Genomic DNA, 24,453 nt, shown 5'->3' on the forward strand with positions numbered 1-24,453 from the left:
AGCAGGGACGTCAGAACCGCTGCAGGCAGAAAACCCCCAGCCGCATGCGGCCCTCCTCATCACGCCTCCATGCCCTGACCTCTGGGCATCTTCGTGCCAGGCCCGTGGCGTTCCTGGAGCCAGGCTGTGCCCATGCTAACTGCCCCAGCCGCTGCTTCCGGCAGCACCAGCAATGGGCAGTTCCATGGGGGGGAGAAGATGCCAAGCATTGAGCAGCCCCCACCCCAACCCTGCCCTGAGAGAGTGACAGCCCCACCCCACGTCCGTCCTGGGTCCCCTGGATTGCCCAGCAGTGAATGCAGAATGAACACTTGAGGCTGCATGCCAGGGTCCGGGATGGGGGCGCTGAGCCAGAGCCTCCTCCCCGAGTGCCGAGCCTGTGTGCCAGCCCAAGCTGCTCCAAGGAGCCGTGGTGCACCAGTGACCCACGCAGAGCCACCCTGTGTGGGACCCAGCGGCACTGACAGCCCTGCAGCCCCTTCTCTGCCTACCTTGGCCAGAGTGTGGGGTGCAAGCTGGGGAAGAGGGGCAGAGACCCTGTTTCCTCCCCCCACCCTCTCCCACCCCAGGTCTCAGGAGGGCTCTGGGCAGCCTGCCGCTAACTGAATCATTTCTATATTTGGCCAGGGAGCCACGTGAGTGGGGGAGCCACTCCTGTGCGTTGCACTCTGACAGCTGAGGTGTGGGAGCAGGGGGCAGAGGCTGTGGGTGGGCAGAGCATTCCTCAGGAGAACTGAGTAAGCCGAGAAGGGGCTGCACCTCCCTTCCTTCCCTCCGCCCTCCCTGGACACCCCGTTTCACTCCGCCAGGCCTCACGGCAGTCTCTTCTCCCGCAGACTACTGCCCTCCAGGACCATGGGTGTCGCTGGGCCCAGTGGGGACCCTGCCTGGCTCCAGTGCTCAGTCTAAGCACGGGAGCCTCTTCCAGCCCCTCTCGCTGCTGCCCGCCATGGCCGCGCTCGGCTGCTGCTCGCCTGCCTGGGGACACGGGGCACCCATCCCCAGCCCTGACCAGTTAAGCCAGGTCCTTGGGCTCCATTCCACAGGGGCGCTTTGGGCACCTGGCCCCTTTCAGAGCAAGAGCAACTGATGCCCCGGGAGAAGCCCTGGTGCACCTGTCCATTCGCCTGGCGCTGCCCACTCTGAGACCTGTGCACTGAGTCCTCCTGGAGGTGCCAGTCCTGTGACCCCCCTCCCGTCCCCCATGAGAGAAGGCCCTGCCCACCCCCACCATGTGTGAGGTGATGCCCACAATCAACGAGGGGGACCCTCTGGGGCCCCCACACAGCGCCGATACAGACGCCAACTTTGAGCAGCTGATGGTGAACATGCTGGATGAGCGGGAGAAGCTGCTGGAGTCCCTCCGAGAGAGTCAGGAGACCTTGGTGGCTACGCAGGGCCAGCTCCAGGATGCTCTTCATGAGCGTGACCAGCTGCAGCGCCACCTGAACTCTGCCCTTCCCCAGGTAAGGCCTGACCTCGGCACTTCTCTCTGCCCCTCCTCAACCCTGCTGAGCCCAGCGTCCTGGGACCCTCAGCTCAGGGCATTGCAGCTGCCTTTGGGCGGGTGGAATCCACAGAGCCTCCACGGCTCCTCAGCCCCTTGCGGGATGCACTCTGGTGCCCTGGAGAAATGCGGGCAGGAACCCTGCTGGAGTTGCCTGTTGCAATGAGCCACTGTGGCCAGCAGGTGGCACCCGAGACTGGCTGCTGCTCCCCAGACCCTGTTCTTGGAGGTGCTGGGTGGGGAGCCCCCTCTTATCACCTAGATTAAAAAACAAGAGGTGTTCCACAGAGAAGAATAGGCAGGAGCCAGACACTTGTCACGCTCCTCGGTCAGCAGCAGCACCAACCGGTGTGTGCTCCCTGAGACTCACCCAGGTCCTTGTGGCTCTGACGCAGGTGTTGCTGCTGCCAGCATCTGTCTGTCTCACAGACGATGACATGAGAGCCTGAGACCAGTGAGTGGCTCATGGCTGCCCCGCTGTTGGCGAGGCTCCAAAGAACCAGGCTGCTCAACACGCAGCTGCGGGCCTGTCCCCACGTGGGGACCAGTGTGGGCCCAGAGTCTGGTTGTCACCTTTTCAGTAGCACGACGGGGCCCCGGGGCAGAATTGGGGTGGCAGGTAGCCCGTCTCCACCCCTGGTGCTCACAGCCCAGGACTGAGACAGACACGAGCCCCAGGGACTGGAGAAGTGTGAGCAGGTGGCTCTCTGGGTCCTCACAGTGACACTGGAGGACGGGGCCTCTGCCTCCCGGATCAGAGGGAGGAGGTTCAGTGACATGTCCGAGATCACATGGCGTGTGGGGCAGAGCAGAGACTGCACCCCAGCCCCGCACCGGGAGCTCAGTGGGGGCAGGGGTCACGTGTCTCGGGCCCTGTCTGGGAGTCTGGCACAGGCCTGGTGTGTGGTGGGTGCTCTCCCCACCGTTCCGGGTGGTTTTCAGAGCGGGGGGGCTGGGCAGGTCCTGAGGGGGATGTGATCCCCTCACGTGGTGACAGAGGGTTGGGTTCTCCGGGGGGTGGGGGGGGGACCTGTGCAGCAAAGGTGTGGAAACAGCAGGTGACTCAGGTTGATGAGGTATTAGGGCAAATGGAAAGGAGCCGTGAGACAAGCTGGAAATACTCCCGACAACGCTGTGCTTTGTGTCAGGTGGGCTGAGTTGGGGAGGCAGGTGGGAGGCATTCTGGGGGCTGAACCAGGCAGCGCTGGGGGAGGGGCGAGGACAGAGCACCAGTCTGCTGGGGGTGGTGGCCCTCGTGTGCTGTGGAGTCCTGTGACAGAGTGAGTGCAGGGGTGTGAGCCAGCACCGGCCGGGCCTGCCAGGGTGTGACAGGCGTGACCTCCCTGGGCCTGGATGGAAAGGCAGTGATCCGGGGGCAGGGTCAGAGGAGCCCCAGCCAGTGAGGGGCTGTGGGGTTTTCAGGAATTTGCCACCCTGACCCGGGAGCTGAGCCTGTGTCGGGAGCAGCTTCTAGAGCGAGAGGAAGAGATATCGGAGCTGAAAGCAGAGCGGAACAACACGAGGGTGAGCGGCGTGACCTGGCATGTGTGTGGGGTGGACCCCGTGGCCAGGCCAGGTGCATCCCCGCCTTGTGTCTGGGGTGACAGCCAGATGGTTCCACCATCAGCGCTGGCTGTCACCTGCAGTCGGGGTCCCAGGGGAGAGGCTAGGGCTGCCGGCATGGGGTATACCCGGCTGTGCTCACCTGGGCCCTTCCCCGGCCTCCTTACTCCCGGCCAGCTGCTCCTGGAGCACCTGGAGTGCCTGGTGTCCCGCCACGAGCGCTCGCTGCGTATGACTGTGGTGAAACGCCAGGCCCAGTCACCGTCAGGGGTCTCCAGTGAGGTGGAGGTTCTGAAGGCCCTCAAGTCTCTGTTTGAGCACCACAAGGCCCTGGACGAGAAGGTACCAGCCTGGCCCCCTCCTCCGTGACTTCTGCACCCCCATGGGAGGAAAGCTGCCTTCCAGCTTCGTTGGGAGCCCCCTCGGCTGTTGCCCAGGGCCCAGGCCCTCCACTTAGGTTTCCCCAGAACTGTGTTTGGCGGAGCCTCTGTGCCTCGTGCCAGCAGTGGTCGGCCAAGCCCTGCTGTTCCCTGCATTCAGTGGGGTCTCTGCTTCCTCCTCCACCCTTCACCTTCTTACCTTGGGCAGGTGCGAGAGCGGCTGCGGGCGGCCCTGCAGCGAGTCTCTACCTTGGAGGAGCAGCTGGCAGGTGCCCACCAGCAGGTAAGCACCTGCCCACCCTCCACCTGCACTTGAGCTGGAAGCCAAGGCTGGTTCACCCCCTTGCCCCACTCGGCTCCTCGTCAGATTCCCCTTGCTGGCTTGCTGGCTTGCTGGCTTGCTGTCTTGGCTGGAGACTGCTGGCTGAGGAGCGGCGGGTGCCCCGAAAGGGTCTGGAGCACAGGACAGGTCCTCCTGTCTCTGACTCACTGCGCTGGGGCTGTGCCCTGCAGGTGTCTGCCCTGCAGCAGGTGGCAGGAGTTCGGGATGGAGCGGCAGAGGAAGAGGGGTCTGTGGACCTGGGATTGAAGCGCCTGTGGAAGGTGGGTCATGGGGACCGCATAGCGGGGGGCATGTTTTCCCCAGACAGGAGGTGGGGGTCCTGCCCCTTCCTGTTCTGTAGAGTGACTGCTGGAACTGAATTCGGGGCTTCCTCCAATATTCCCCTTCTCTTTCCTCCTCCCCCCACCCCACCTACAGAGAAATGGGTAGATTTTTGTTGTAGCCCCAAGCGCACTGCTAGGCACACAGCGTGCTTGCCCACCTACCTGTGTGTCAGCTTCAGGCAAGACCCCGTCTGTCCCTGAGCCTGTGTCCCTCAGTCACGCCCTCTCTAGGTTACCGGGTGCTGAGATGGCCTGTCAAGCTAGAAGCCATTGCTTTTGAAAAGGCACACGGCAGAGCAAGGGTGTTGGTCTTCGGCGTGAGCTGGGGCCTGGAGGGAGGCAGGTGTGTCTGGAGGTGTGCTCAGAAGCTGGGGCACAGCCATCCATCCCTCCTGCCACCTTCCTGGGGCACTGACAACAGACCAGCGATGGCTCATCGTCCCCCAGGATGATGTGGTTCGGCTGGAGGAGCTGCAGGAGCTGCTGGAGAAGCAAAACCTGGAGCTGGGCCAGGCCCGGGAGCGGCTGGCCACCCTGACTGCAGCAGTGGCCGAGCTGGAGCAGGACCTGGGCACAGCCCGCCGGGACCTCATCAAGTCGGAGGAGCGGAGCAGCAAGCATCAGCGGGACCTGCGGGAGGTGACCAGGGCTCGGCCCGCCCGGTGTGCTAAGTGCGGCAGTTGTGGGGTTGGGGCAGAGAGATGCTGGTGGCCTTCCCCATGTCCCCTGCTCCCGTGCCCAGGCTCTGGCCCAGAAGGAGGACATGGAGGAGCGAATCGCCACGCTGGAGAAGCGCTACCTGGCTGCTCAGCGTGAGGCCACATCCATTCATGACCTCAACGACAAACTGGAGAACGAGCTGGCCAACAAGGAGTCCCTGCACCGCCAGGTACCTGCTCCCGATGTGGCCTGGAGGCATCGTGCTTGACTCTGGTGTCTCTGTCCTGTGGGGACCTACCCTTGGTGGCCCAGGAACCCCTGGGGTCCTGCAGGTCACCACAGGCAGCCAAGAGCCAGGGGTGTTTCTTGTTCCTTTCCTGCCCTGGAGTTTTGGCGGGGCTGCGGGGCTGCGGGGCTGCGGGGCTGCGGGAGCCCCTCCACATGATGCTTCTGATGCATTTGCCAGTGTGAGGAGAAGGCGCGACACCTGCAGGAGCTGCTGGACACGGCCGAGCAGAAGCTGCAGCAGACCCTGCGGAGGGCAGAGACGCTGCCGGAGGTGGAGGCTGAGCTGGCTCAGAGGATTGCGGCCCTCACCAAGGCAAGTGGCCAGGCCTGGGGGTCTGCATGTCCCCACTGCAGGAAGCCTACCTGTGTCTCTCGGTTGGAAGAGCAGTCCTCACCCACGAATCCCCCACTCTTGGGGAGAAGGAAAGCAGCATCCTGAGCATCGCCCCAGGGCCTCTGTGCTTCCGTGGCAGCTTTGGGGCTCTGGTGGTGGTACCTGCAGCCTGGCTGTCCCCGCTATCCCAGGACCAAGTCTGCTCTGCCACTGACCTGTCCCTGTCCCTGTTCCCCAGGCCGAGGAACGGCACGGCAACATCGAGGAGCACCTGCGGCAGCTGGAGGGCCAGCTGGAGGAGAAGAACCAGGAGCTGGCAAGGGTGAGGTTCCTCCTGCCCAGCCCAGCCTCCTGGGGTGGTCTGTGGACAGGGCAGGGAGGAAGCAGGTGGGCAGAAGACCCTGGCCAGGGACCCAGCAGCAGAGAGGCCGGAGCAGGTGGTTGGCAGAGCTGGAGTGAGGCTGCCGGGAGGGAGAGTGTGGGGTGGGTGGACCGGTGTCCAGGGCAGGCAGCGGGGTAGCTCTGGGTGCACGGTGCGAAGCCGGCTGACCGTGCAGGTGCGCCAGCGGGAGAAGATGAACGAGGACCACAACAAGAGGCTGTCAGACACCGTGGACAGGCTGCTGAGCGAGTCCAACGAGCGCCTGCAGCTCCACCTCAAGGAGCGCATGGCGGCCCTGGAGGAGAAGGTGCTGTGGGGTGAGGCTGGAGGGGTGGGCCAGAGGAAGGGGCGGGGCTTTGTGGAGGGCGGGGCCTGGAGAAAGGGGCGGGGTCGTTGTGAGAGGTTGGTGAGGGTGGCATGGCCTGGGTGCCTGTGACCAGCCACTGTGAAGGTGAAGAAGGGTGCAGTGGGGCGGGGGGTCAGGCAGGGGTGCACTGGCAGGCCCCTGTCTCACTGCTGTTCTTCCCCAGAACTCACTGATGCAGGAGCTGGAGAGCTCCCAGCGGCAGATCGAGGAGCAGCAGAACCACAAGGTACCCAGCCGCCTGCTCACTGGCAGGCTGGGGAGGCGCCGCTGTGCGGGGCACAGCCGCTGTGGTTCCCTCGCACAGCAGGCCCAGTGCTGTTCTGTGAGCACCCGTTATTCCACTAATCCTGACGGGAGCCCCGCGGCAGGTGCACTGCACCCGCACGTAAAGAAGAACCTGAGGCCCTGGCGTAGGGCTTAGGGTGGGCAGCAGGGATGCAGGGCCCAGTGAGGACCCAACAGAGGGCTTAGTGAGGCCTCTGGCCCTGTGACCCAGGGAGGATGGGTGGCTGTGCTGCCTCAGCAGTGTCTCTGGGGCACCGCCAGCCTCCAGGGCCCTGCCAGTGTGCTGAGGGCTCTGCAGACCTGCTCCTGAGTCCCAGACACACCCCTCTCCTGGCCCTGCCTGCCCGCCTCTCCTCGCCCTTCCGCTGGATCCGTTTCTTTGCTGTGGCCTGCGGGCCCGGCCTGGGCCCTGGCCGTGCGCTTTTTGGTGTGTTCGGCTGCGTCTCCCCAACTCTGCTGCCCTCTTTGTCCCTCTCTGCCCTCTCTGCCCCTCCCTGGTCCCCACCCCACCCTGGCTCTGCCTGGCACAGGGCCGCCTGTCCGAGGAGATTGAGAAGCTGCGCCAGGAGGTGGACCAGCTGAAGGGTCGCGGGGGGCCGTTCGTGGATGGTGTCCACCTCAGGTACTAGAGTGTGGGAGGCTGGGCGTGCTGGGAGCGGTCCTCCCTGGACCCCGAGGAGAGAGACTTCCTCCCACCGAAAGACTGCTGAGGACCTCAGGGTCCTCCTGCTGTCTGGGGGCGGTGGGGACATGGAGGCTTGGAGGGCCCACTGGGCAGTTAGACGGGAGCCCTGACACCGGGGGCTGCCCCGGCTCCCCACCCGTCCACGGAGAGGGTTGGGTCCCTCTGGCTCTCCAGTGATGCTGTCCTCGCAGCTGCTGTGTGAGCTGCACCTGCCTGGGTGCAGGTGTGGGGTTGGTGGGGGGCCCCGGGAGCCCCTTCCTGTCAGTCCCATGGCGGTGGCGTCCCTTCCTGAAAGCATTTTCAGAGATGGCAAGGGAGCTTCCCCAGGGTTTGAGTGAGCCAGCGTCGTGGGGGACTTCGGGGTTCGTCGGCGTGTGTCCTGGAGGGTTGGTGTGCTGCCGCCCGCAGTTCCCTCCCAGAGGCGGGATGAGGAGGAGACTGAAGCGGGAGCGTCCAATCAAGAGCTGCAGCTCCTGGCTGTTTTCCCCAAAGTGTTTAGACCTGCACCCCTAGGCAGCAGGGATCTCAGGGCAGCTTGGACCCCTCCCCTGCAGAGAGGGGAGGGAATGTACCCAGTGTGTGCCAGGGTAGGGCTGTAGTTAGGGAAGGGCGGTGAGTCTGGGCGTCAGTGGTGAGCCTCGGGTCCACCTCCGCACTGGTCACGCGTTGTGTGGAAGTGGTTAGAAGCAGGGATGGGACTCCTGTCTTGCTGCGGGCTATGCAGTTGAGACGGCCCCCGAATCAGTAAGATGTGGCCCCGGGCACACCAGCCACAGGCCGCTAGTTGCTTTCCTTAGTGGTTGGGTGCTCGGCTCTGACTGCAGACACCCTGAGCCCATCACAAAACTGGGGCCAATGGCAGAAGAGTGTCATCGGGGGCGGGGAAGAGAAACCCTCTCTCTCCAGCTGTGTTGTGGGCCTGTGGTCACCTGCCCTGTCCTTTTGCTCTGGGCTTGCTCAGGGCTCCAGACTGGGGGGGGCACCTAGACATCCCAGAGGGTTGTCACCAGGACCCTAAAACCCCACGGCTGGAATAGATTCTAGGGTTCAGCAGCAGGGCCTCCTGAAGCTCCCCGAGAACAGGAGTGAGTCTGGGAGGGCTTGCGGCCAGGACGTAGCCCAGATGATGGGAGAGGAGGGGACGGGCCCGGCAGGAGGCCCAGGAGCAGACTGTGTCCCTCAGAGCGAAGGACCTGGAGAGGCCTGCCAGGTCCCTTCCAGCATCACGGCGCCACACATGTCGGGGCTGCGGGACCTCTGTGAATACTTGGATGGGAAGCTGAGCTTTTTTAAAGCTGCCAGTTGCGTCATAAGCCCACTCTTACTATTCGAAGGTGCTTCTTATAACTGGAACACTGCCTTCCTAGAACTCTGTCCCCTGGATGCCTGATGCCTCAGGCACCAGAGAGTGAATGAAACTCCTGCCTACACGGCAGCCCTTGGGGCACGGACCTAGCTTCCTGTCCTGCTGAGACCCTGCGGGCCCAGTGGGTGTGAGCTGGCTCACTCCCTACCTTCCCTCCCTGCCCCCCACACAAGGTCACACACGGGCAGCGCTGTGGACCTGCGGTTCTCCCTGAGCACAGTGCCCCCGGGCCTGCGGCGCCGCTACTCACTGCGGGAGGAGCCTGCCAAGGTGAGGGTGGAGGTGGGGGCATCTCCTGGGAGTTGGGGGTCTGTCAGGCCACGTGCCTGGCTCCAGTTTCACAGCCGCTGGCGTGCGGTGCAAACCCTCTCCCTGCACCCACCCTCCAAGTCAGCGACAGCTGTGGCCCAGGGGTGGGGCCTTGGCAGCTGCAACAGCTGTGCCCCCGGCCTCCTGGCCCCTGAGGCCCCACTGAAGCGTGTGCACGTGTGCCTGGGTGTGCAGGCGTGTGGTCGGGGTGGGGGCCGGGGGGGGCAGGAGGGCATCGGCACGCTCTGTGGAACAAAGCCGTGGTTTATGGGGAGACGGGTGGGACGACGGAGTGGCTGGCCCTTAGGTGGCACCTGGAGGTTCCTGAGAAGCTGCAGAGAGTCCCTGCTGAGCCCTCCTGGGGCAGGAGGGGCAGGCTGGCTGCTGCCTGGCTCCGGGCTGGCCCTCTCTGTCCTGCACCCAGGGCCCCACCTGCTCCCGGCCACCAGAAGGTGCAGGTGGAGAAAGGGGACTCGTAGTCTGAAGGCACCTTCTTCTCTCCCCTCACCACTTTGTTCATAAGAACACAGCCCTGCCCCGGGCCCTTCCGTGCCCTGGCCCCCTTCCTTGTCCCAGCTCGGTTCTTGCTGAGCCTGCCTGCAGGAACCTGTGCCCTCTCCACCGGCCTCTGTCCACCAGGGAGGTCCACGGGTGATTTTGGAGAAGCTGCCCCCTCTCGGCTTGACCGGCGGGCCCTCCCATGTGCAGAGCAGGGACACGAGACAGCCCTGGGGTCTTCACCCTTTGTGTTAACAGTGCTGACTCTGTGCCAGACGCTGCCATCCTCACGACCGCTTGCAGGCACTATGACAACCCCATTACACAGATGAGGAAACCGAGGCACTGGGCGCATAAACAGCCTCTTTGTGGCCACAAAACTAGTGTTCGACGGGGCTCATCTGTCTCTGCAATATGTCCAGTTCCTTGTAACAGTCCAGGACTGTGTCTTAGACCCCAACATGCAAATAAACCACCCAGAGCACTTATCAAAGTGCTGATTCTGCACCTGTAGGTCTGGGGGGGTCCTGCGACTCTGCACTCCTGACCCCCCTCCCCAGAGACGTCCCTGCTGCTCCCCCAGGTCAGGTTTCTGACTGCTCTCTCTTCCTTCTCTGCTAAGGACTGGGAGCCGTGTCCGTTGCCACGTGTGCGGGCCCCTACGGCCACCCCTGCCTTCGACAGTGACCCTGACGTCTCCGATGTGGACGAGGAGGGTCCAGGAAGACCTGCGGACACCGTCTCCCCCGGCAGCCGCTCCGATGCACAGACCCTGGCCCTGATGCTGCAGGAGCAGCTTGACGCCATCGACGAGGAGATCAGGCGAGGGCGTCTGCAGGGTGGGGTGCCAGGCTGAGTGCCGCCTCTCTGGGCCCCAGGTTCAGGCCCCCCGCTGGGCCCAAGACTGGGCCCAAGGCACCAAGAGCCAGGACCCCGGGGCCAGGAGCTGCTGTGTCAGATGCTGAGGGGCGGGTCCCGCTCCCCAAGCCTGTGGCCAGTCTCGCCGCAGTCTCTGGGGAGGCAGCAGTGTCCCCACTTTGGAACACAGACGGGGAGGCTGACCGATTTGCCCAAAGCAGCAGTGAGGTGCAGAGCCAGGGTTCATGTGGGTCCCCACTTCCCCGGTGAGGCCTGAAACAGTCACCGAGACAGGCCTAGAACCTGCCTTTCGGGGAGGAGGCGGTTCATGTTCATGGCCGACAGCAGATCTGAGTGAGACACCGTCAGAGCTGCAGAGGCCTGTGGGTTGTGGCTCCCTCGCTCCCCTCTGAGCGCCACCCCCACCCCCACTGTCATTGTTCCCATTCCCTGAATGGGGAACGTGCTGTCAGGGGTCAGCGTCAGCAAAAGGTCTTGTGTTTGGGGTGCAGACCACTCCCGTGCTGGGAAACAGACCTGAGAGCCCAGGCCTGCCTGCAGCGCCCCCCCCCACCCCCACCCCGTAGCTGGCGGCGGGTCGAGATTGCTGGTGTCCAGCAGGTTTGTGCTCCGCTCACTGAAGTGCCTCCCGTCCCAGCAACTGCTTTGGTTAAACTGGGGGGTTCTGTTCCACTGGCCCAGCACACGAGAAAGTAGGACAGTGTTTCCAAGCTGCTGTGGGATGTGCCCGGCAATGCTGGAAACACCCGCCTCCTGCTGGCCCACTGGGGCTGACACCAGGTTCTGCCACCTCCCAGGATGATCCAGGAGGAGAAGGAGTCCACACAGCTCCGAGCCGAGGAGCTTGAGACCCGAGTGACCAGCGGCAGCATGGAGGCCCTCGACCTGCCCCAGCTGCACAGGCGTGGCGCCATCCCCACCTCTCTGACAGCCCTGTCCCTGGCCAGCGGATCCCCTGCAGTCGTCAGCCGAGCCACACCTACGGGAACCTCTCGCAGTGCTGCCCAAGACCTGGACCGAATGGGGGTCATGACCTTGGTGGGTCTTGGGACGGCCCCGCCATCCCTGGGCTCAGCTTCGGGGACTGGCGAAGGCCACGCGTCTCCCCGTAACAGGCACAGACAGTGGGCATTGGGCCAGCGGCCCGCCCTGATCTCGGGAAGGGCCCCTCCCTAGGCAGGTGCATGTGCAGGTGCTCCAGAAACCCACAGCTGCCCACACCACCTGCTCTTTCAGAGGGGCCCTGGCTTGGTTTTCTGGGCCAGCTGTTTTCAAAGGTGATGTTGTCTCCGGGCCTGCAGTAGGCACCAAGTCTGTGTGCTCCTGAGACCGGGGGCTCCCTGCGGAGTGGACTCTGGTCCCTGGAGGGGAGTCTGAGCCCAGCTTCTGTCTCTTCCAGCCCAGCGACTTGAGGAAGCACAGGAGGAAGCTGCAGGTGAGCGTGGCCTGATGCGGGCCCTGTAGTCAGTCCTCGGCCCCCCCCCACAGCTTTTCCCCGGGCCCCTGGACCTCCCCACTGTGCCCCCAGCTCTCCCCCTCTATCGCCTGATGGCTCCGCTGTCTGTTCAGCCACCAGTGTCTCGGGAACAGAACCGAGAGGATAAAGCCACCATAAAATGTGAGACTTCTCCTCCTTCCTCACCCAGGACGCTGCGGCTCGAGAAGCTCGGCCACCCAGCCCTGAGCCAGGAGGAAGGCAAGAGGTAAGGGGAGTGGCCCCACCTGTCCGTCCCCAAGGCCATCTCACCTGCCCAGGTGTCTCAGCAGCTCACTTGTCTGTGAAAAACACCATGGGGAAAGACAGTCTCACATCTCCCCTGTCACCTGCTGGGATCTCCCCCCTCACCCCCACCCCACTCTGACACTACTGTAAGTTCTTCCCATGGTCTGACCTGCGGCCCTCCTGCTGTGATTGACGTTCATTTCCTGCCCCCCTCCCCCACTGCCTGCCCCCCGTGGCCACCCGCAGTGCTGCGGAGGACCCAGGAAGCAACCCCAGCAGCAGCAACAGCAGCCAGGACTCCTTGCACAAAGGCGCCAAGCGCAAAGGCATCAAGTCATCCATCGGCCGCCTGTTTGGGAAGAAGGAGAAGGGCCGGCTGACCCAGCTGAGCCGGGACGGAGCCACGGGCCATGGTCTCTGCTCCCGTCCTAGGAGGGGCTCCAGGAATTGTGGGCGGTCCCATCAGGCCCTGGGTTTTTATGGGCTGAGGAGCTTCCTGCTAGTCTCCCCACCAGTCCTGGTCAGGCCAGGGGGGGACAGGCAGAGGGTCTGGCTGACTTGGTGTCGCTTCCCTTCCAGGTCCCCTAACAGACTCCGAGCTTGGGCTGCAGGAGTCCCTGGTGCCTGCCAAGCTGGGCACCCAGGCAGAGAAGGACCGGCGGCTGAAGAAGAAGTAAGAGCCACTAGGCAGCCTGGGTGCCACTGCCCGTCGTCCCCTGGGCTGTGAGGGGAGGGGGCTCAGCAGCCAGAGCTCAGCAAGGCTGGACTGAGGTGGCTTTGCGTGGGCCCAGCAGGGGCTGGGGGCCAGGAGGCGGTGCTGGGGCTCGGACAGAGCAGTCCCCCCACCATTTAGGAGGGAGCGCCCCTGCCCTCCCTGTGTCTCGGTGTCCTGCTGCTCCTGGCGCAGAGCAGAGGTGGCAGTCCCGGGGTGAGGCGCAGTCCTTGGTCCCTGGGAGTCGGCATGGCGGAAAGACAAGGGTGGACTGCTGAGTCCGTTGCTCTTCCTACAAGGCACCAGCTGCTTGAAGACGCCCGAAGGAAAGGGACGCCCTTCGCCCAGTGGGACGGCCCCACGGTGGTCTCCTGGCTGGAGGTAGGCCGGCAGAGGGTCTAGTCAGGGGCCCAGGTGCGGGCGAGGCCTCCACGGCAGGACTGTCCCCGGCCTGCTCCTCCCCTGCCAGGCGTGTGTGTGACCTGGCACCTGCCCCACCCCCCACGCGCAACAGCTCCCAGCGATGCCCTCGCTGGGTGAGGGTGACCTGGCTGCTGAGCTGCGGGCGCTCTTCCTGGAGGCGCCCCGGGTGGCAAGAGCTCTCCCCTCCCCAGGCCTCAGAGTCTCCGCTGTAGACAGGGAATGAGGGTGTCTGCTCTCCTGAGGCCGTGGCTGGGCCTGGCGCTGCCCGGGGTGCTGCCCGGCTCCTGGGGAAGGGCTGAGAAGCCCCGTGCCTGTGCCCACAGCTCTGGGTAGGCATGCCGGCCTGGTACGTGGCGGCCTGCCGGGCCAATGTCAAGAGCGGCGCCATCATGTCTGCGCTGTCGGACACGGAGATTCAGCGGGAGATCGGCATCAGCAACGCCCTGCACCGGCTCAAGCTGCGGCTGGCCATCCAGGAGATGGTGTCGCTGACCAGCCCCTCGGCCCCGCCCACCTCCAGGACCGTGAGTGAGCCCCAGGACGGAGTCGCAGGCCCTGGAGTAGCTCTGCGGGGGCTCTCGTGGTCTCGGGCGAGACCGAGGCTGGGTCCTCCTCTTCCTTCCCACCCCACAAAGGGCCCTCCTGCTCTGCATGCAGGGGGGTGTCGTCAATTCTGGGTGCGGCAGGCCCAGTGCCTGCCTCCCCCACACCCTGTAGGCTCTGCCGCCAGCCCAGAGCTTAGCTCAGCCCCTCCAGGGCTGAGGGGTGGGCGTTCGGGAATGCACCTCTGGCCAGACGGCCCTCGTCCCACGGCCACAGCATTCCTGCCCCCTCGCTGAGGGGCCACTGGGTGACCAGTCCCTGTGCCCGGGCAGTGGGACTTGGAACTGGGCAGTGGGCGGGGCCTGCGGGAGGACTCTGGGAGGGAGCTCTGTCCTTGTCCTTAGGGGACCCACGCGCAGGACCCGCTAGGTCTCCTCTCTGCTTACAGTCCTCTGGGAATGTCTGGGTCACCCATGAAGAGATGGAAACTCTGGCAACTTCCACTAGAACAGTGAGTCGGCCTGGGCCTGGAGTCAGGTGACCCAGGTGCAGGGTTGGGGGGAAGGAAGCGTGTGTGGGGGGAGCAGGAGGGGTTCGTTCCTCAGCCGCTGCTCCCCTCCAGGTGGAGTGAGGAGAGCTGTGGGGGGCGGGCCGGCGGCCGGGGTTCCACCTCCAGGAATGAGTTCGGGGGTGGCCTCTGTTGCGGCCACGCTCACTCTGCTGCCCTCTCACCAAACGCACGGCACCGCAGCGACCTCCCGTCCTCTCTTGACCTTGCCAACGCCCTGCCCTGGGCCTCGCTCTCTCCCGATGGGTCCAGGGCGCGCGTGGCCCCGTCTTGACTTGGCCCCTTTCCCTTCATGCTGCGTGGTTCCTGCTAGGACAGTGAGGAGGGCAGCTGGGCCCAGGTAAGACCTCCTCGTCTGGGCCGCGTTCTCCCGGCGGGTGCTCCTGCCAGGAGCCCCCCTCCTCGTTTCCCCTTCAACCACGGCCCTGGCTTCCCAGGGCGGTGGGCTCGGAGCCCTGGAGGGCAGTGCCCCCCGCATGCCTGCCTCTTCCCCCAGCGAGACTGCCTTCAGGAATAAGAAGACATGGGTTGGAAGGACCGTCCCGTCCCTTCTGCCCCTCTCGGGAGCCCTGGGGGGGTCAGCAAAGGCTTTTCCGTTCACTTCGTGAGCAGGTGGTCACGACCCCTGAGCGGCTGCAGGGACCTCTCCAGGCTCTGGACACAGAAGTGAGCAATCCAAGCCCTCCTGGGCTTCTGTTCTAGGGAGACACAGGCAGTGAACAGCCACCCAAATCTGGGGACAGTGGCTGGGCAGGGGCCCCTAAGAGCAGGGGCGTGGAGCGGGGCCAGTCCTCACAGGGAGGCGGTCAGTGGAAGTGTGCCCCTGCCCAGCCCCCGGGCCACCGCGGGGTCGGAGTCCCAGGAAGGCACCCTCAGAGTTGTATGTGGAAACCCAGAAGCGAGTAAAACTAGAGGTGTATTGCTTGGAGCAGCGCTTCTCAACGGGTGCGCCGCAAGAACGTTTAACACGTGAGGCGCCTGCTCAGTCAGGGGCACCGAGCCCTGTTCCTGCAGATTGTTGATTGACAGAACGACAGCGGCCCAACAGCAAAGCTGTCCAGCGTGAAGGAAACGGAATCACAGCTGGCTTTTGTCCGAGCGGCCAAAACCGTATTTTTCAGTGTGCCGAGAGCGCCCGTAGTTTACGGGTGCCGTGAGATGGATGAGGTTGGAAATCACCGGCTCAGAGAAATACTCGTCAGCGCCTGTGAAACTGTTAAAACTTTTTTCATGCAAGCCACACAAAGCCCGCACTGCGGCTGCCTGTGGGGGCTCAGGTGGGGGAGTGCAGGCCCTGTCCTGCGTTTTCCTGTCCAGTTCCTCCTCCAGTGGCAGTGGCTGAGGCCGCCCAATGCAGCTGGCAGCCGCCTACAGGCACTGGCGCTGCAGGCGCAGGAGGGCTCGCTCCTTTTCTCTGGGTAGCGGCTTCTGTCACCAGCGTAGATAATCAGTAGCCTTTCGGGACCCTGACAAGGTCCATTTAAAATCCCCACCGCCCACCACTACCAGCCCTCGGGTGAGAATAAGCCGCAATTTTACTGAACTGCCGTGCGGGCTGCAGCCTGGCCCTGCCTTCCTCCCCCAGACGCTGGCCTACGGGGACATGAACCACGAGTGGATCGGGAACCAGTGGCTGCCCAGCCTGGGTCTGCCCCAGTACCGCAGCTACTTCATGGAGTGCCTGGTGGACGCACGCATGCTGGACCACCTGACCAAGAAGGACCTGCGGGTGCACCTGAAGATGGTGGACAGCTTCCACCGGTGAGTGGAGCCGGCCGGCCACGCCCGCCAGGTCCCACTGCCCTGGGCTCCGTCTCCAGGACACCGGAGCTCTGTCCCTTTCCGTGGCCTATCCTGGGTGTTAACGGCTCCCCCTTTGAAAGCCAAATTCTCTCCCTTCAACCCTGAAGACACAAAAAGTGATTTCTCTTTAGCGTCACTTTCTTGGAAGTTTCTCCCAGGGCTGAATTTTGTTGCTTGTCATTGGGCTTGCTGAGTTCTCTGTGTTTACCCTGAGACTCAGAGGGTCCAGCGACTGGGCCGGGCCACTAGCTCCTTCCGAGTTGCGGGGAGGGTCCCTTGGGGCCCTGGCCCCATCTGCCTCCGGCTCCGAGCCTCCCAGCTCCGAGCCCACAGGGTCTTCTGCAGGATGTGTTCTCTTCACCGAGAAGATCTCCCGTTCAGAGGTGTCTGCTCGGGGGGGCCCTGGACTGGCGGCCCCTGGGCAGAATGTGGCTGACAGATGTGTTTTGTTTGGTAGTTTTATGATTAGGAATTTAGTTGCCAGAATGTGGGCACTAGGAAATTTTACCCCAAATTTTGGATGTCTGGTTCTTTGGAAATTGAAAGCTCTGTGGACACATTGTAGCAGGGACTGAGCAGTGGACGGGCCAGGCAGTGGCTGCCATCCCCGCCACCTCCCCGGCTGTAGGCTCCTCCAGCCCCTGCAGCCTGCCAGTCCCCGTGCAGTAAACACCTGCGGGGCCCCCGGAGGCATCTGGGTTGAGAGCAGGGGGCCGGGTATGGCTTAAGGGGAGGCAGGCTTTCGGAAGTCTTTTCCAACACTAGCTTCTTGCTGGCGCTGTCTGGAGGGGTGTCTCTGAGCTGCAAAGTAATTAATTGCTCCAGGCACTAGGGCGGGGGGACGACGGGGCGCTGCAGAGCCGAAGGAGGGAGCTGTCTGCATGGTCCGATCTCACAGAGCAGTGACCTCAGCCACAGAGGGGAGAGAAGTTGGGTTTGGCAGGGAGTTTCTGCCCCCGTCCCTTGGCTTTGCCGGGGACCGCATCCCGAGGCTGTGCGCTGGTGGTATTTGGGAGAGGAGGGGAGGGGTGAGGGGGCGGCGTTCTGATCGCTGCCGAGAGGCAGTGAGCTCTCTGTCAGTTGAGGTGCTGAGGCCCAGGCGCCCCGGCTCCCACATTAGGCAGGTGTTCGGAGGGACGGCCTTGGGGGGGCCCATCTAGCCCCCGGCTTCTGCGGTTCTCCGCCAGGTCCGGGCTGTCCCCTGAGTGCTCTCAGTGCTCGCACTCACTGGCATCTGGGACGTGAGTCGTGTGCCGGCCACTGCTCTGGGGGTGACAGCCGTCAGGGAGCAAAGCAGGGTTCCCAGCCGCCTGGAGCTTCTCTGCTGACTGTGGTGGGAGATGTGGGCACCAAGAAGGGTGGGAAGATGAGGGCCAGGCGAGGAGTGTGTGGGGGCGTCACGTAGTCAGGTGGGCACGGGATGTTCCAGCAAAGGTGGAAAGCAGGCCGGCTCTGGGCAGCAGAACAGTTGGTGCAAAGGTCCTGAGGCTGTGGGCAGGGGTACAGGGCTGTCCCCCGCCCGCCACCGAGGGGCAGGGAATGACATCTGGGAGCCCAGAGGCGGGAAGACCTAGAGCATCTCGAGGCTGTTGTGAGGAGTCCAGTGCCTGGGAACACAAAGGCACGTCCTGCTCCTGCTTTTCCTGTGGTGGGTGGGCCGTCAGGTCTCTGTCCCTCAGTTCCTCGGAGGGAGGGAGGGATAGGCCACTTTCCCCTGAGAACCTTTCTCCCATTGGCAGGTCCGAAGGGCTGAGAGGGTGGGGCGGGGAGGGTGGGGCGGGGAGGCAGAGGCAGTGGCCGAGAACAGGGGAGGAGCAGGTGGTTGTGGGCCGGGGCAGACCACGGGAGCAGGGCCCCTGAGGCAGTGGCGGGGCGGGGGCTCTGTGCCTGCAGAACCAGCCTTCAGTACGGCATCATGTGTCTGAAGAGGCTCAACTATGACCGGAAGGAGCTGGAGAGGAGGCGGGAGGAGAGCCAGCACGAGATCAAGGGTGAGTCGTTGGCTGGAACCGAGGGGACACGAGGCCCGTGCCCGGAGGATGCTGCCCTCAGGTGGTGGAGAAGAAAGAGCCCCTGCGCAGTGAGCTGTCACCCCTCCAGATAGTGGCACTACCCACAGGCTGGATGGGAAGTAGACCTTGAAGGGGGAAGGAGAAGCCATTGCAGCCCAGGGGCGGGGACCCGGGGAAAAGGCAGGAGCCCACCTGCCAGACCCTGAGTCGTACAGGCTGGTGCTCAGGGCACCCGGTATCGGGGCAGAGAGAGGGGTGTGGGCATGGGAGCCCATGAGCAGGAACCGCGGGGGCCCTGGTCTGGGAAGCTTCCTCTGTCCCGGAGACCCAGTGAGCCTGGTTCCTCCGCTCCTCCTCCTCCAGATGTGCTGGTCTGGACCAATGAGCAGGTGGTTCGCTGGGTGCAGTCGGTCGGGCTGCGGGACTACGCGGGCAACCTGCAGGAGAGTGGCGTGCACGGCGCCCTGCTGGCCCTGGACGAGAACTTCGACCACAGCGCGCTGGCCCTGGCCCTGCAGATCCCCACGCAGAACACCCAGGTGGGCGCCACTCCTGCCCGCACTGGCCTCAGGAGCGTGGGGCCTCTGGGGCCTGTCCTCGGGGCTTGCCTCCAGGAGGTCCATGTCACCCGCCCCCCAGGAGTCAGTGGCTTCACACACATGGCACAGGCCTCGTGAGGTTTCTGCAGCAGAGACTCCCTGCCTGTCCCTCCGCAAGCTGACCTCTGACTCGAACTGTTTGATGAGAACTGGCCCTGGGTCTACCACCCACATGTCCTCTGTCTCCCACCTCAGGGCTCTGGGCCTGGGCCCTGATCTCGAGGAGCTAAATGGACCAGTCACCCACCCAGAACCAGGCTCCATCTCCCGAGAACAGCTCAGAAGAGTGGGCCTCTCAGTAAATGCAGGTTGCCATTGTTCTGGGGCCGCCCTCCAGGGACACACCCAAATTCTCTGTGGCCTGTCTCTGTTCAGGCTCACGACCTTCTTGTGGGTGATGGAGTCTGGAAGTGCCACCTCTTGCCAAAGGACTTCCTGACTGTATTTGCCCTAGAAATGCCCCAGCCCCAGTCCTCTAGGCTTGCTCACTAGGTCTGAGCTTCCAGGATTCCGTGCCCTGTGGCCGTGCTGCCTCGGGGGCCAAGGCTTCATCTCTGCCCACTCCCGATTGCTTTAGCCTTTCCTCCTGGGGGCCGACTTCTGCTCTGATCACTTTAGCTGTCTCGTCTGGACCAGGGGCAGCTGGCAGGCCTCTTAAAATTCAGTTGCAGAGCCGTGAGAGCTATTCTGGGAGCAGAGATGTTTGGCTTGTGTGAGGGGAAGGCTCTGCTTGTCTCGGAGTTCTGGGTGGCGGGTGGCCTTCTGGGGGCAATGGCAGCACACGGGCCAGTGTGTCCGTGAGGTTCTAGGAGATGCATCGTGTCTGTAGCTGCCACCTCTGGCCTGGTCTGCTCTGCCCTTCCCACTCCCGCCCCTCGGGAGATGTTTGCGGTTGGAGTTGCTCCTTGCCTGTCCCTGTTCTGAGGACAGTGCCTTCTGGGCGCTTGAAATTCACCCCTCCCCCGGTCATTCAGAAGGAGGCCGTGTTCCCAGTCCACCTCTGGTCTCCTGTCTGTGCACACACAGCTGCCGTGGGCAGGGTTTGCCCCTGGACAGGAGCAGGTCCACCGCTGTCCAGCCTTCCTTGCTCCCTTGGCCCCTGCATGGCTGGGCTCTTAGGGGAGCCCTTCGTTAGAAAGGCTATGAGTACCTCGTGGCGTTTTTGAAAACCTGCTTATTTCTGGCATTTCCCCAACCCCCCCCCCCCGAGTGAACCCCCCCCAGGAGTTGTGGAGGAGACGTCAGACTGCCGCTCAGCCCACGGTGAGCTGCCTCCAAAGTGAAGTGTTAGATGAGGAGCCGTGGGAACCTGTAGGGATGAGTTAAGTCCCCATTCCCTGTGGCCTGCACGGGCATTTGTGCCCCACCCCCGAGTGATCTTCTCCTAGGGACAAAATGTGGGTTTTTCCTGCCCGTCCAGGTGTTCTCTTTAAAACACTGCAGTTCCCTGACTTGATCAGTAACAAACAACCCGAAAGTTTACAGTTGACTTGTAAGAGGACCCCGAAGTTTGCCCTTGGAGCTTTGGGAAGCAGGTGACCGACAGGTGGCGTTGAGCGCACTAACTGCAGCCCCTCGCCTCTCTTACCTGTGCACTGCAGGCCCGCCAGGTGATGGAGAGAGAGTTCAGCAACCTGCTGGCCTTGGGCACAGACCGGAGGCTGGATGACGTGAGTGCTTGCTGTGAATTAGGGGCCTTGGGGTTTGGTCCTTGCCAGGTCATGGGGTAGAAGTTAGTGAGCTGTGCTTTCCAGGGGCTGATGTTGTCCAGGTAGCCTAAGGAAGGGAGCCCTGGGGGAGGGGACGAGGTCGGTGAGGAGGCAGGGCCAAGCTGCCTCGGGCTGCGGAACCCCTTCCCGGAACCAGAGCCGCAGGCTGCCCTTCTCCCAATACCTCTCCCAGCCGCCCGGACCCTGGGCCAGGTCTCCCCAGAGGCTGTCTCCTGGGGATCAGAGCTTTGTCTCTCAGACCCTCTAGTCAGGGCTGTAGGCAGCACCTCTGTCCAGGGGTTTGCAGGCAGAGTGATGCTGGGGTCCCTGAGTGGCAGGTGGGTTGCTCCTTCCTTGGGGCAGAGCGAGGCTGTGAGCTCTGGTTTGAGCAGGATCAGAGGAGGACAGACGTGATGAGGAAAATTTCTGATGACCCTGGGGGCAGGACGCCTGCCCGGGAAGCCAGCCACCATCTGTGCCCTGAGGGATATTTACCAGGCACCTGCATGTCTGGGACGCAGGGCAGGCCGGGCCCAGTTGGTCAGAACTACGAAGGGGGCGGCCTGTGCCCCAGGGAGGGTAGAAGTTGAAGTGTGTGTTGAGGGACGAGGAGGTTAAGGAAATGGTCTCGCAGGTACCTGTGCAGTGCTCCTGGGCCCAGAGCTGGGACAGGGGTACACATACCCCCTAAGGGGGCTGCCCACGGGCCCTTTAGGGGCCCGCCCGTGGCGGTCGACCCCATCCGTGCCTCCGTGCCTCTCTCGGCCCATCAGGTGGGCAGCCTGGGGAGGACATAGGAGGTCCAGGATGGCGAGGAAGCCGGGGCTCCTGACCCCTGGCCCCAGGGGAGGACTGGAAAGGTTACTGGTGTCCCAGGTCCTGTCTGAGGTGACCGGGCCATGGGCAGGCTGTTGCATGGGAGGGTGGTGGCGGGTCCCCTGGGGGGGCCCCTCTTGTGCAGGGCAGTGTCTGCTTCAGCCGGACTCATTTTATAGATGGGGAAACTGAGGGCCAGAGTGTGGCTCTCTTCTTTCCAAAGGGTCTGGAGTGGGACCCTGCCCCGCTCCTTGCTGTGGCACCCTCTCCGCAGCGAGGAGGGCAGGTGACATTTCCAGTGTGTCCCCACTGCAGGCGGAGGACAAAGTGTTCCGACGTGCACCCTCCTGGAGGAAGCGCTTCCGGCCGCGGGACCTGCCCAGTGGGGTGCTCGGGGTACCCGCCCTGGGGGCCCTGCAGCCTCCACCAGCACCAGCCAAGAAGGTTGCACCTGAAGGTGAGCTGTGGGCCAGTCACCCGGCTTGCTCCCCGGCACCGCGCCGACCCTGCTGTGGCCGCGGCTCTGGCCGCCCAGCACCAGCGCTCACACTAATGGCGGTCCTGTGTGTTCCCCTGGCTACCCGCTGCCTCCTCCCAGCCGGAATGGCCGGGGCTCAGAGAGTGGAGACAGCCACGGTGCGGACCTACTCCTGCTGAGCCCTCCCGCCATGGTCCGGCCGTGTGCCTGTGGTGCGGGGTAAGTGGGCCAGGCCCAGCCGCAGCCTCCTCTCTGCCTCCCGTGCCCTCCCGGCTGGTGGCTGGCCCTGGGCGTGCGCTGCTCCATCCGGCCTGGCGCTCCCTGCTTGTGCCCCCGCTGCAGCCTGCGACCCCGGCCTCCTGGGCACCGACTCCTGCTCACCACCAACGCCTGTCTCTCTCTCTCTCAGCTCACTCCCACTATCTCTATGGACACATGCTCTCCGCCTTCCGGGACTAGCCACGGCCCTAGGGCTCCACCGGCTCAGCCAGCGCTGACCCTCCTGTCCGACCCCTCCTCCCACGGCTCCCAGGCTCCTCCGTGACTCCAGTCGCCCTGGATCTCCGAGTTGACTCGTCCGTGCCCTCGGCAGCCCGTCCGTGCCCTCGGCAGCCCACTGCCCTGGCGCCGCCCTGTGTCCCATGTCAGTCTCCCGTGGATGTGGCAGATTTCGCCGGAGGCAGAGGACAGCTGCCTGGGCAGGCGTGACTCCACCTCCTTCTGGTCCTGCCCGGCCTGGACTTCGACCTCAATGGGATGCCGTGCCGAGGGCTGGGGCAGCCTTGCCGAGGAAACAGCACTTCACACTCGGCCACACTTGGGCTCTTTGGCCCTCTGGTACCTGTCCCCATCCTGGCTGTGCCCGATGGCCTGACATCTGTGGCTTCTACCTCCGGGACCACCTCAGGGGCTTGGGGGCTGTAGGAGGCCTGTCTTCCCAGGATGGTGAGGCCAGGGGGCAGTCCGCAGGCCTGGCTGCAGCTGAATCTCAAATGTGAGTTTGAGAAGAATCAGAGATGTGACCCCTGACCTTTGGGCCAAGGGTCATGGTGGGGAAAAAGCTCTCCACCCCTGATTCGGTGGGTACAGGCCGGCCAGTGGGAAGAGAGGCAAGGGTCTGCAGTGGTCTCACCCCAGGGCAAGGGGGTGGGGTCTGTGCATCTCGGGCTAGAACGAGCTCACCCCCAGGCACTGCCAGCTCTGCTCTGCCCCCTACCCCCTGCGGTCCCCTCCGCCCACTCTGCAGTAATCCCAGCCCCTTAACAGTGGGCCTCTCGGTGCCCTGAATACACTCTGACCTTGACCTCAGGTTTGGGGAAAAGGAAGGTGGGAATGACACAGAGCTCCCATCAGTGAGTCAGGCCCAGGTCCAGGCTTCGGGTGCCGGTGAAGGACTCTGCCCCGCTCACCCCGGAGCCCCCGGCCTCCCCATCAGACCTTCCTGGGCGGACGTGCAGGGCCTGCCTCCTCTAGAAATGCCCAACACCTGCCAACTTGCCCCTGTTGCCTCCGTCCGTGTATTTGCAGAGTCACCAGTGACCCGAGCCCATGCCCAGCCCCCGAGTCTCGGCCCCTCCTTGGCGTGCCCTGGCTCAGTGCGTGAGAGCAGGGCTGTGCGTGCGTGTGTGTGCCTGGGCGTGTGTACCTGCCAGTAAACAACCTGGTTTTACGACAGCTTACGCGAGGCTCTGGGCCATTATTCTCTCGGAGCTCACCTGACATGTCCAGCTACCCGCACAGCCCTGGAGGCCGGTGGACCCTGGGAAGCAGATCCCAGAGTCGTGAACGATGGTGGTGGAGCAGCCGAGAGCTGGAGAGAATAGACGGGCTTCCTTGGGGTGGGAAGGGTCGGGGGCAGCTGGCTGCGCCGAGGTCACCTCTTCCCAGCGATTCCCACCTCTGCCTTCTGGCCGGGCTCCCCAGGAACATGCGCAGCATCTGGCTGACCCAGTTCGCTCTGTCTCAGGTGCCTCCACTGGAGACGGGGGCTTAAGCTAATTTCCCCGAAGGACGGCCACGCATCCAGGAATCCTCATCTGTGATGTAATTGTGACGGCCAAGTTCTCTGTGACTTAGCGGAGTCCGTGGGCTGGGCAGCCTTTGCCGTCACACCCTGGCGGCCTCCTCGCAGCTGGAAGCTGAGGGACGGAGGGGCTGCGGAGCAAGTTGGTGGGCCGCCACGCCTGACCCTGGTGGGGAGCCACCAGCCCTGAGAGCCACTCATCGCTGGGGACTGTTTGTTCCTTCCAGAATGTGAATGTGAAATTCAGTTTCCAATGGGCATGATAACTGAGGAGGAACAGACTTTAAAAATACACCCGGCAACGCCAGAGCCTCCCAGCTCCCTCACAGAGGCAGGGCCCTTCTCGGCCAGCACAAACCCCCAGCGCGGGGGGCAAATGAAGGTGGCTGGGTTGTGTCTCCCTGAGAGCCTTGGGGTGTGGGGCCTGAGGTGGGAGGGCTGGGTGTCGGGGGATAGGTGACCCTGCCATGCCCTGTGGCCCTTCCCTGCTTGGGAGACTGAACACGGCGATACAAAGAAGGGGGCCGCCCCTCTGGGGTCTGAGCCCGCTTTGAGACCTCTTCCTCCGTTTTCTTAGGCAATTTCTGGGGAAACCTTGGGGACCCCGGCTTGAGCCCCCTCCTTGGGAGCAAATCAGGAGACAGGTGTGGGGAAAATGTCCTGCGGAGCCCCAGGGGCACCGGAGCTTGGTGGATGACTCTGGGTTCGTCTGCTAAGGGCCCCAAAGGGCTGAGTGGGGGTTGAGGGGAGCATGCTCTGAGCCCCTGGGCTTCAGCGGTGGTTCTGAAACCCACACTTTGCTGTCACTCAAACTCAGCCACAAGCTGGTGGAAACAAGGAGGTTTTGAGTGAATGTTCACGTCCCACTGACGCTG

The 24,453-nt window shown here is 63.8% G+C and overlaps 1 protein-coding gene across 1 annotated transcript in view; it reads left to right on the forward strand.

The window, feature by feature from the left end:
• The window catches only part of PPFIA4 (PTPRF interacting protein alpha 4), a 28,071-nt gene extending 4,842 nt beyond the window's left edge, over positions 1–23,229 (forward strand). The window contains exons 2-31 of the mRNA XM_053659608.1: positions 837–1,466; positions 2,930–3,031; positions 3,248–3,412; positions 3,659–3,733; positions 3,964–4,053; positions 4,564–4,755; positions 4,859–5,005; positions 5,243–5,377; positions 5,637–5,720; positions 5,956–6,087; positions 6,311–6,373; positions 6,963–7,054; positions 8,657–8,753; positions 9,913–10,112; positions 10,967–11,207; positions 11,569–11,604; positions 11,739–11,872; positions 12,139–12,305; positions 12,472–12,565; positions 12,904–12,985; positions 13,351–13,551; positions 14,019–14,081; positions 14,452–14,478; positions 14,751–14,804; positions 15,724–15,899; positions 17,835–17,932; positions 18,317–18,492; positions 20,154–20,222; positions 21,393–21,534; positions 21,965–23,229. Coding sequence (XP_053515583.1) covers positions 1,233–1,466; positions 2,930–3,031; positions 3,248–3,412; positions 3,659–3,733; positions 3,964–4,053; positions 4,564–4,755; positions 4,859–5,005; positions 5,243–5,377; positions 5,637–5,720; positions 5,956–6,087; positions 6,311–6,373; positions 6,963–7,054; positions 8,657–8,753; positions 9,913–10,112; positions 10,967–11,207; positions 11,569–11,604; positions 11,739–11,872; positions 12,139–12,305; positions 12,472–12,565; positions 12,904–12,985; positions 13,351–13,551; positions 14,019–14,081; positions 14,452–14,478; positions 14,751–14,804; positions 15,724–15,899; positions 17,835–17,932; positions 18,317–18,492; positions 20,154–20,222; positions 21,393–21,534; positions 21,965–22,014 — 3,618 coding nt within the window. The 5' untranslated portion in view covers positions 837–1,232 and the 3' untranslated portion in view covers positions 22,015–23,229. The remainder of the gene's footprint in view (positions 1–836; positions 1,467–2,929; positions 3,032–3,247; positions 3,413–3,658; positions 3,734–3,963; positions 4,054–4,563; positions 4,756–4,858; positions 5,006–5,242; positions 5,378–5,636; positions 5,721–5,955; positions 6,088–6,310; positions 6,374–6,962; positions 7,055–8,656; positions 8,754–9,912; positions 10,113–10,966; positions 11,208–11,568; positions 11,605–11,738; positions 11,873–12,138; positions 12,306–12,471; positions 12,566–12,903; positions 12,986–13,350; positions 13,552–14,018; positions 14,082–14,451; positions 14,479–14,750; positions 14,805–15,723; positions 15,900–17,834; positions 17,933–18,316; positions 18,493–20,153; positions 20,223–21,392; positions 21,535–21,964) is intronic.
• Positions 23,230–24,453: the final 1,224 nt, after the last annotated feature.

Source organism: Artibeus jamaicensis, unplaced genomic scaffold (genome assembly GCF_021234435.1).
Source record: "Artibeus jamaicensis isolate MK-2021 breed Jamaican fruit bat unplaced genomic scaffold, CSHL_Jam_final scaffold_754, whole genome shotgun sequence".
Taxonomy (NCBI): Eukaryota; Metazoa; Chordata; class Mammalia; order Chiroptera; family Phyllostomidae; genus Artibeus; species Artibeus jamaicensis.